An 11,638-nucleotide genomic window follows, 5' to 3' on the forward strand; every position below is an offset into this window, starting at 1 on the left:
TCCAGGTTTGGAAAAAGCACCGTGGAAGCCCTTCTGCATGCCAAAATGCTAGTGATGATTGTGGCACCTCTGTAAGCAATATTCTAAGGAAGCAAGCAAACAAAAAAAGCCCACCTTGTTTCAGAAATATGGAAACAAAAGCCCATCTGGACTCTGGCCACATTAACACTAAATATGGACCCAGGGAGAACCAAGATTACAACTTGGCAATTACTAAAACCTAGGTCCTTCGTGAAGTTTAAAAGAAAATTAGGTTCATAAAAAATTAATACAATTATAGTTTCTAATATTCCAGTTTACATGTAAAGTTCCATCTTTCATACCAAATATTTAATCATATTAATATTTTTAACGTTAAGATTTTTCCCTGGACAATTCAAAGGGTAGAGTCAGAGTTTGCTGTCCCAAGCATGGTTAAGCAGACTGTTCATATTTCCTTCCTGACTGGGTTAACTCTTACCATTGAGCTGTTCAAGATCAAAAAACTGCTTTTAAAAATGCGTTAAGATTTGCCTTGTTGGTGAGCATGCCTGAAAATCCAGTGTAAGGACTATGGCAAATAAACCAAACCAAGAGTTAAAGTATAAGTATAATTTAAGTTAGTTCTAAATCTTTTTAATACATATCTGCACAGGCACTGTTTTAAATTCTAGGCTGCTAGAACAGTCATTCAAGACAATTAATCACTGTAAGTAACAATGACGAACTCAAAGAAATTCTAACAGAACTTTTGCAGGGTTCACTTACAGAACTCATTCTTCTAAGAATAAGGAAACAAGATCTAGCTGATATGAATAAATAACATAAAAGGAGAAGCTCCCCTCAAGCTCAGAGAACAGCTGCAACATTTTTCCTCATCTGCCTTTCCCTGCAGCTCTGCTCCCTAAGCTACACTGCCCCAGTGAACAACTAACAATAGAAATTATAAACTGTTAATATTCAGCCTAAAACCAAGGACAGATTAATCCTTTAAAAATCTTATTCAAGATTTTATAGAAATGTATTTGAAAAGACTTTATTTTGTAGTGGATTATTTGGATGAAAAAAAGACAAAAAATAGCCTTAAATGAAACAATGCCATGTAACGTTTATTTGCTGAGGGAGACATTGCAGAGGGAGGTCTTTAGCAGGTCTTGTTAACAACCGCTGCTCTTCATCTTGTTTTTCTCCTCCATTTACTATCCACCTAGGTATTAAGTCCTTCATTCTACATATTACAGCTGCAATTGTAAATTAAGCATTGATTTGCTGTTCTACATAAGTATGTACTGAAATATTTTTACAAGGAACAAAGTCAAGTTGTGGATTATTTAGTGAGGTTCCACTCCTACTGAAAGACTACACTGACTGAAAGCAGTGGAAATACTTTGTTGTGGGAATGTTAAGCCAATGCTCATTACACCTTTTGAAGTCAGGCTGACTTTTCCCTAAAGTATAAAAATGATAACTGAAAAAGAAAGATAAGCTTGGAAAAGGAAATCATACAATGAAATAGTGATGCAGAACAATGCTTAAAAAAAAAAAAAATTAAGCTCTGCTGACTATCAGGACCACATGCTTGCAGTTAGGAAAGTGATTAAGTGCTTTGCTAAATATAGCCTTAAAATATGCCTTCAGAATCTATTCATAATTAAGAAAGCTTGATTGTTTATGATGTCTATAACTCTCTACTCTTAGTGGAAATGCAGAGTGCCTGCTATATTGTATATTATTATAATCACAATACTTAGCATATTGTGTATTATTTCAATCACAATATAAATGCCTAAAGCTAACATAGGTTCCTTTCTCCTTCTCTAAAGGACATTAGTTTTAAATCTGTCCTTCGCTTTATGACATACAGAATTGCAATTTTGTGTTGAAGAATGAAAACTTTCAATATTTAAAAAACTACTTGAGTATCAGTCTTTAGAGTGTGTGAGGCAGGATATACATAATTCAGGCACACAAAGTCAATAGATACAAAGACGTGGTAATAAATACACAGCTCTGCTCTATCCTAACACTTATCAATACAAACTAATAGGGATAGGAAGCCTGAACAAAATTCTGCATCAACTAGGCAATAAGTATGTTATTTTTATTAAATCAAAACATATAATTGTCCATTCCAATGTCACATTGTTGAAAAATAAAACCTTTATAAAATACTAGTGAGTTACTACACATACTTAAAAGGAACATCATTCAAATAAGGATAGACATTAGAAAACATGTTTTCCAAAATTCACACAGAAGTGTGAACTAAACTGGAATTTGTGTGAACACACAAATGAACTAAACTGGATTATTCCACATTAATTAATCTAAATAAACGTGTAAACTTTGTTACACTTGTAACGAAGGGGGTAATTTGTTAGATCTTAACTAGAAAAAATAAAAAGGAGTCTAAGAAACTGTATTATTTTATTTATATACTTAAAATCATTGAACACTGTCATGACACAGCATTTGTAAAGTTGGCAGTAATTAAAAAAACATTTGGCAATATAATGAATTCCCTAGAGTTCTATTTATAAAGAAATATTTTTCACTTAAATCATGAAGCTAAATAACTGACACAGAGAGGAGTTCTTTGCACAGTGTAATTCAATCCTTACTACAAAATTCAATGTGGGAATACAATCCAGTGTAATACAACAATCCCTTTTTACACTGCAGCAAGTTTTATGAACTGAAGGAATTTTTGCTTTCAAATTTTGATCCACTACCCAAAATAAAGAAATAAATGCTGCACTTTGTTTCAAATGCACTAAAATTATTCTTTAAACTAAATTTTTCAAATTTTACGTTTTTTCCACTCTGGCTTGTCTGTTTCATCGTCTTCTGGTTCCACTTCTGCAAAAACTGTTTTTGGCTGCGTTCTAGAAAACATTAAAAAGATTAAAATAGTGGTCAGACTACAATTCTGTATCAGAAACTATATTAGACATGCACTAGACACAAATGATGTCCCTTCTATACTTAATAAAAGAGCATCCTAGACTTGCCCATTTTTCATTTTCAACATAAACCTATCAAGTAACCTTCCAAGAACTGAAGAAACTTGCAGCTCTCAGGCAAAGAACAAGCATAACAAACACACATCTTTTGCAAGTATTATTTCCCCATCAGCTCGCAATCATTATCTGTGTATTCCATGAATAAAATTAAGACAGAAGAGAGGAACAAATCTATTTAATACAATGCTAGAAAAATGGAGCCACAGGTCTTCTCCCACTGTGAGATCGGGATTCCATGATTTTTAAAAAAGAAACCTCCATTTTGATACACTGTAGCATGACAGCAGCCAGTAAGTGGAAACAGAACAGCTGAGCCAGGTTTCTGGCTTTGCCTATGCATGAAAAAACCAGCTTCTCCTCCAGAGACTCTATCCAGCACCACCGTAACGTAAAAAAACTAATCATCTTCATATGAGAACACAGCGTATCCTACAGTCAAGCTTGATGGTATCTATTCCTCCACTGTTTACTTGTATTTTAAATAACACTTAAACTTTATAAAAATAATTATTGATTGCTTTTTAAACGAACACAGTATCAAGCAGCATTTCAATAAACTGTCTGGACATTCAGTTCCCCTGTTCTATGCTTTAATCACCGCATGGTCCCCTTTTCCAACCTAATTCTCAGCACAATCACCGCAGTGCTGAAACTACTGGTTTTCTGATGATGGCTGTGCTCGACTTCTCTTTACAACAGACACAACAAAGTATAAAACGCAGCCAAGGCAGTCATCACCTCATTAATGTATTAACTAATGTTTTTATAGCAGTCTAAGGACATGAAGCACTATCATTATAACAACTGTTATTTGGCAGACTCTACAAAATGCATAAACCTTAACAAAATTGCATCTGCCTTACTTAACACAATAGGCATCATTCAATATTGCCACTGACTTTGAAGAGTAATAGCAAGCCATCAGCTATTAAAGAGCAGGATTCTCCACTTTTTAAATATGTGGCACAAAGCAGATTTAAAGTCACCAAAACTAGTCAAAGACAATTTCCCTTATATACAGGATCTCTCTATCAGCCTGCCTTCTCCTCCATCCTCCAAACTTGCCATGCAGGTAAGGAGTATACTAAGATGTTCCAGATATGGTCCTACTGCGGGACTCTATTGGTCCCTGGGTGCAGGCTGTATGTTGTCTCATTATACCTAAGCAGACCTTGTACCCAGATGAGGACCTACACTACTGGAAGTGAGATGAGTCATTCAGCTCTCCATGGAAAACAGAACTAAGATTAAAAAAAATTTTCCCATTTAAAAATTTCATCAGAATATTGTTACATAAACTCTACTTAATCAATCACCGAAGGAGAATTTAAAAAAAAAAAAAAAAAAAAATCAACATTCAATACAAAACAGACACCAAGGATGAAGGCTTTATTGTCTGAAATACTGGATTTTGTTAGCTGCTGAAGAGGTGGAATGTATGGAATCTTCTTCTCTTTTTTCAAAACATATTGACGGAAGTTTATTTAGCCCATTTTAGCAGCGTACCTTCCTTTTAGCTCAATAGACGAAAGGTATCTAAACGCCATATAGGATCACATCAGGTCAGTATTGAGACGCTTGTTAGTAAAGCACAACTAATCAAGTGTAAACCTATCATTTCTGACCACAAAACCTGCCACTGTCATAATCTTGGTTAGAAACTTCCAACCAAGAAGGATGACTTAATTTGTGAAACAAGCAGCAGAACCTACGTGTTTTTCAGGATAGGAGTGGCACAGAGAAAAGTTACAGACTTCAGCTAATGCAAGTATGCCGCCAAGTCCAGGAAAGCTGGGGTGGGGGGGGGCTGGGAAAAAAAAAAAGAAAATGTAGTATAATCTAGCAGTAACCAGCAAAAGCAAAACATACAGAGAAAATCAAGTCTGCTTGCTATTTCGTTTTTTAAAATTAGCATGAAATGGCTGTAGCCTTAGCTCAGCTGAAATGTAAATTGTTCCACCTCCACAAGCTACACAGCAGTAACTGGGGCACCTAGGGCGATGCATATGCCTGACCACTTTAAAGACATAAGCATAGAAAACACTGTTTTTGTTATAGCATTATCAGCAGTGATCATTTAATTTAAACACAAATTGTTCTGCTTGGTAACTGCACTAGAGATTGCTAGTGTAGTAGGGAGTTTGCTGCATGATTAATATTTATACAAAAACTATCAAAACGGGTTTACTACTTCAAAATATTTTTATTTCTGAGGACTAAATAATACATGTGGAAAGCTGTGTTCTTCTTCCCCACCAACTTTCTCAATTTTATTTACCCTTGACTTTGGGGGTTGACTTCAGTTAAGGATTTTCAGTTAGGGATCTGCTTGGCAGATCCCATGGGAGACTGCCATGGAGGGCAAAGGGACCCAGAAGAGCTGGTTGATCTTTGAGGACAACCTCCTCAAAACACATTCCATCCTGTGTGCAGAAGGTGAAGTCTGGCAGAAGCCTGGTATGGATGCGCAAGAGTCTCCTGACTGAGATAAACCCCAAACCCCAAAAAGGAAGAACACAGAGGAAGGAGGGACAGCCTTAGCCAAGAGGAATTATGTGAACATGTAGGAACGGAGTTAGGAAAGCCAAAGTTCAGCTGCAGTTGAAACTGGAAAGAACAGTGAAAGGCAACACTAAGGGCTTCTATAGCTACACTAACAGCCAAAGGAATGCTAAGGAAAACATGCTCAATGGGGCAGGTAACCCACTAACGTAGGATATGGAAAAGGTCAAGATACTTGGTGCTTTTTTTTTTTTCCCTCCATTTTCCCTGAGAAGGTCTGTCCTCAGGCCTCTGAGGACTCCTACACTACCAGCAGAGCCTTTGGGAGGGAGTGAGACAGTACTGACAGAAGAGAAAGACAGAGACAGGGAGTACGTAGCTCATTGGACATACACAAATCCATGAGATCAGATGGGATGGATCCAAAGGTACTGAGGGAGCTGGCCAATGTCATTGCAAGGGCACTCTATCACCTTTGAGCGGTCATGGTGATCGGGGGAGGCTCTCGATGACTAGAAAAGGCAAACATCATCATCTTTATGAAGGGCACAAGGAGGATTTGGGAAACTATAGGATGGTCTACCTAACCTCAGTCCCTGAGAAAGCTACGGAACAAACCCCCATGGAAGGCATTTCCAGGCACGTGAAGAACAAGAAGGTGATTGGGAACAGCCAGCATGAATTTAGCAAGTGCATATTATGCCTGCCAACCAGATTGCTGTAGCAGGCTGCCCAGAGAGGTGTTGTGGAACCTCCATCCTTGAGGATATTCAAACTTGGCTGGACAAGTCCCCGAACAGCCTGAATCTAATTAGACCTGATCAGCCTGATATAAGAAAACATGCTTTAAGCAGGAGGTTGGACTATATGATTTCTGGAGGTCCCTTCCTACCTAAATTATTCTATGATCCTGTGTCTCCACATGACTGTCAGCTGAAACCAGTATCTCATACACTGACAAATGCATTCCTATTGTGGGTTACACTAACAGGCTGCAAACAAAAACAGGAAAACAAACTAAGATGATTTATTCATACTGCGTGCTTCTCTTTATTTCAGTGGTTTTCAATTCTGATATCCATACCCCTAAAAAAACTTCCAGGGGCCACGCAGACTGCTTCAGAGTCACCATAATCCCTCTGGTTATGGGTTGTTTTTCTTAGTTACCTTTCAGGGATAAAAGCAGCTCATTGACATCTGAGGTTCATAGACTAGCAGCTAAAAAAATACTGCTACATCTAAACCAGCTGGAGATGACAATTGCGTATCACAGCATGTGACTCATGTCGCAGTAACTTTTGAAATTTGTGTTTATATTGCACTGAAACAAAGAAAAAAAGACGACCTTCAAGCATGCTTGGAAACCAGAATAATGTCATAAAGGCTACTTCCAGACTGAAAAATGAAGGTTTTCAGCATCAGGCCCCTTTGTATTCCTTACCCCACCAACCAGCCTGCCTCTTCTCTGAATCTCAGTGGCTTCCCTCTCAAAATTACCAATTTCCAAAAAAGATTTAAATATACCAACACGTGCCAAAAAAATCACTGTTTCAGAACATTCTGTTCAGTCCTGCTTCTTCAACTGAAGATACCCGAGCCACTGCGTAACTAACGCCTTGCACGCTGGTACTGCCATTGCGAAGTTCAGTGAACACAGCACAGCTACAGGCTCTTGCTTCAAGTCGTTCCCTTTTGCCTGCGACAAGCAGCAACGACAAAGACAGCAGAATAGGGGCAACATCACAGAAATGAAAGGTGTTTTCTAAGAACTCCGGTCTATCTTGGTGGGGAGGGAAATTTCACCCTCACCTTCCCTATGGTACGGAAGAGAGCTACATCTGGGCCTGATTAGGCCCTCAGCTTCAGTGCTTAGTAATTCAAAAAAGAGGGACATCTGAAGTCATTATAGCATCTCTGTACAGCTGTGTTAAAACAAACAGCTCACAAAGAATGTAATTTTCAAACATTTACAACCGATGCCTCAAGTTCCTTTCCTGTAGTTCTTTACTTGAAATCTTCAATCTGTCCTTTCCTTTCACTCCACTGGAATGGCTCTTGCCAAGGTCTCTAACAAGCTTTTTCCTGAAAAATCTCAAGATCTTTTCTTTCTCCTCATCCATTATGACTTTTCTGCTGTGTTGATCACATCTTTTTTGACACTTTGTTCACACTGGGCTTCTGTGACATGTCATCTGGTTCAGCATGTACTTCTTATCATCCCCAGTATCCTTTTCAGCAGCATCTGTTTTTTCACCCATTCTTTTGCCTTTTACATACTCCTCCCTCCTTCTCTGGCTCAAATTTTAGGAGAAACAGAAAGGTCAGGCTAATGATAATAAGCTTGAAAAAATTTTCAAGTGATAAATAATGCAAATTACTTTTTGGCTTTAAGAATAAATTAGGCACCTTTAAATCCAACAAAAAGGAAGTATTTTTACATGTAATATACAAACTAACAGCAAAAGTAATCTTGCAGGTATTTCTTACAAGAATTATTGAAGTGAAAATACAATTAAAAAACCATGAAATCAGTTATCTGACTTAGAATGATCTAATCAGTATGAATCGGGACCAGACGAACTCTAACACAATCATCACAATCAGACTTATGAAAACTCTGACCAACCAGAAAAAGAGTGTTTCTTAGTCTTCTCAGTCTAAAATTATTTAAGAACCATCACTGAAGAAAATTAAGTAACTATAGTTTCCTCAGACATTTTCTTAAGAAGGAGAATGAAAAGCTGTAAGTGAATAACCATCCATTAGACAACACAAAAACAAAAGCCTTGTCAAAGAAGAGAGAGATCAAGTGGATAGTTTTATACCATACTTAAGTGAAAATTTACTACAAGAAATGTGGAAAAACTGATGGTGGAGAAATAAAGTAGTAAAAAAAAAACCACCACTATTTTAAAAAATGAAACATACTGGATGTATTTTTTTTAGGTCTTAAGACAGTATGTATCAGAATATCACCTTTCCTAACTCCATAGCATATCTTATGCTATAGCTAAAGCAGCCAGCTTCCCTAGGTTTGTATACTGCTCGTTATTATGAACTCCTGATTTTAACAGGACCACCAGGGACACTCTTACAATCCAATATTATGTGATAATTTATATCAGTTACTTGTAATTTGCATATTTTATTAAAAATGCACCTGTAAGATGCTTTACATACAGGGTAAATATACATGCCCTGTAAAGTCAGATACAGGATATAATAAACACAGCTTTCTATATTATCTCTATGTGCAGGCAAGCAGCTAATGAAACCTATGACTGCCATTGGTCTGCAGCTGTTAATATAGACCTCCATTTCTGAAAATTAAGAACATAACACAATTATAAAGAAAGTTTTTGCATTTCAGTGTCTTAGCTCATAATAATAATAGCAATTATTATTATTATTATTATTTAAATGCGCTTTGCATAGAATACATCTTAAAGTCAAGCTTTTAAAGCAAGGATAACAGCATTTTCACTGGCATGAGATGTATCAGCTGAGAAAACCATCAAGGCACCATGCTGTTGGCTGCAGTCCAATTCCCCCACATACGTGTCACCGTCTGGTGTGTAAGTTAATAGCAGTCTGGACTTGCATCCTCCCCACTTCTCAGCCAGCTCTCTTCTTCCCCTGCAGCTACATCTTTAACAAGAAACTGTAATGAGATCTGCCCACCTGACATAGTAAGCCTTCTGTAATACAGCTATGTTTTAAAACCTTCACGTCTACTACATCGCAGGTATCAGAGATGAAACTTAATATACAATCAGTGAAGGTACTGAGCCAAAAATACAGTGAGGTATCTATCTACCTGATGGAATGTGCGATTGTATTTACTTTTGAGAATGGATAGTTGCATATCTCAAATAAAACCAGGTGCCTACACATTCAAAGTAAATTTCATCTCTAGCAAACATGAACTCTCAAACAACTAAAAATCCATGTTTAGCATATTCATTACAACATATTCATAACAACTGTTACACAATCAGGCTTTCAAATATTCCTTCTTTGGTACCAAGGGTGATTATAATCCATTGATTTGATATACAACATCAAATGCCACACTTATTAATTACCCAGTCAAAGCCAGGCTGGGTCTCCAGCTGCTGTGGAACAGCTATTCAGTTATCCTTGTGAACATGTGGGTCAAGTCAGAAAACAAGTGTCATCCCTAGAAACAGCTATGATTCTTACTATATTTTGAGTTTCTGGAAAGAGATGGTGATTATTTCACTAACAAAGAAAGTACAGTCAGTAAAGTACTAACGAACGTACAGCCTAGGAGATAAAACACTGGGGTGCAAACAAGAAAAAAGAGTTTGTTATTGGCACACTTCTGTGCAGACTATTTCATTTCTTCAAAACCTTTTCCTTATGCATTTGGAAAATACTACTTACACTAGATAAATTATTTTGTGTAACAAAAACATCAATGATAATAACAAAATGTGAAAATTTTAGTAATTTCTAAAGTGGTAGTTTCTGTTCATTAGTATGAGATGCATTTATTTAGTATCTATTTTGGTACTATTGTGAATGTATTTATTTAATGGTTTGAATTGTATTTATTTTTAGAAGAAAAAAATCTTTGGTAGAAAGCATTCTAGAAGCATATTGCACAGTCTTCATTGTAATACATACTCACACATACAATTTAAACTGAGTAAGTTACCACCCGTGGGATTACCGAGATTTTTACTACCGTAATCTTGAGGAGGCTCTTTAATTTATGTAACAACAGCTGAACACTTATTTTTTTACATTAAATTTTTGGTAAGAGATTTTATCAGTGCAATTTTTAATACTGCTATACCTTTGATACCAAGTTAATTCAAGCAGGTACTTGGGTCCTTATGTAGGAAAAAATGAAATAAAAACTTATGACATTCAAGAAATCATCTAAAATATGCTGTCATAACACCAAGTAAATATTTTGAAGGTTTAACCTAAGAATCAGTCAGAACTAGAGGGCATATTGGAAAACTTATCATCCCAGTCTGTCAATGGGACAATACCTTATTAAAAAGTATATTGCAATTTCAGACATTGATTTGGAAAAGATTCTAAATTCTAATCAACTTAGAAAGCTTTAAAATAATTTTCTAGCGTTGATAGGTACATTTTAAAAATGGAAATGTCAAATTTCAACAATTTAACCTCCTGGAAACTCTTAACTTCATAAAAGGGTATGGCATATTCTTGGCAGCAATCCAGAAAAGGCAAAGTATACCATTAAAAATGTGTGTATCCTATTTTTACCAAACTCCCACTGACCTCCAGAAATATTACTTGTATTTTTAATTGTTTCCTTACTTAGCATATGCTGGAGCAACCCAGTATGGATTCTCCTCCGCTTCCTTTGCATGACGTAAAATAGCCTCTCGAGGGTTGCTATCATCTGTCTTATCCAGTGCAATATTCTTGACTATATATGATGACAAGGTACCTCCGTGAGTTCCAACGCGTCCACCGCGACCTGTAGCAAAAAAAAAAAAAAGAAAAGACAAGAGTATTTTAGAGAAAAATACTTAAGAAATAAACAGTGATCTGTACTGTGTCTGTAACAGTGATCTGATACAAAGAAGTTATCTAATACTACAGGTAGAGGCTAATTTAGACCTGCATTCATGTAAATGTTTTACTGATTATACAACTTAAAGTAAGTCATTGTGATTATTAATTTATTCCAGGCAAGCATTCCAATCAAAGACAGTCTTACTGTGCTGGACAGTGCCTATACATATATAGTAGAGTCGCCACCCAAAAAGGTTTGAATGCAAATCCGAAAAAACCCAAGCATAACAGTCCCTTTGGCATACGACAGTCTGAAAAGATAGGCCTAGATTACCTGGTCCTGCTACTGGAGGTTCAGGTTTGTGAGACTTCATGGGGTCCAGCCTATCCTTCTCCAGCTGTTTCCTGGTGCTTCGCTGTCGTGGTTCACGGAACATCGGAAGCGCATGGGCTGAAGGGTCACAGTTGGGAGAAAAAAAAATGTTAGAAATACCTTCTTTTTTTTAAGGTTTTAATTACAAAGACAAAGACTAGGATTCTTCCTTGCATTGGAAAAGGTGGCAGAAGCAGCCTTCCCAGTTCTTCTGTATGCAAGCAGTGGTTTGCTGAGG

At 36.8% G+C, this 11,638-nt stretch overlaps 1 protein-coding gene across 1 annotated transcript in view; it reads right to left on the reverse strand.

The window, feature by feature from the left end:
* Window positions 1-2,386: 2,386 nt before the first annotated feature.
* Window positions 2,387-11,638, reverse strand: part of WDR70 (WD repeat domain 70) — a gene marked incomplete at its 5' end in the record, with an annotated part of 57,394 nt that continues 48,142 nt past the window's right edge. Inside the window, 3 exons of the mRNA XM_009585869.1 lie at window positions 2,387-2,864; window positions 10,827-10,989; window positions 11,362-11,478. Of these exons, the coding sequence (XP_009584164.1) occupies window positions 2,780-2,864; window positions 10,827-10,989; window positions 11,362-11,478 (365 nt within the window). The remainder of the gene's footprint in view (window positions 2,865-10,826; window positions 10,990-11,361; window positions 11,479-11,638) is intronic.

Source organism: Fulmarus glacialis, unplaced genomic scaffold (assembly GCF_000690835.1).
Source record: "Fulmarus glacialis isolate BGI_N327 unplaced genomic scaffold, ASM69083v1 scaffold5079, whole genome shotgun sequence".
Classification (NCBI taxonomy): domain Eukaryota; kingdom Metazoa; phylum Chordata; class Aves; order Procellariiformes; family Procellariidae; genus Fulmarus; species Fulmarus glacialis.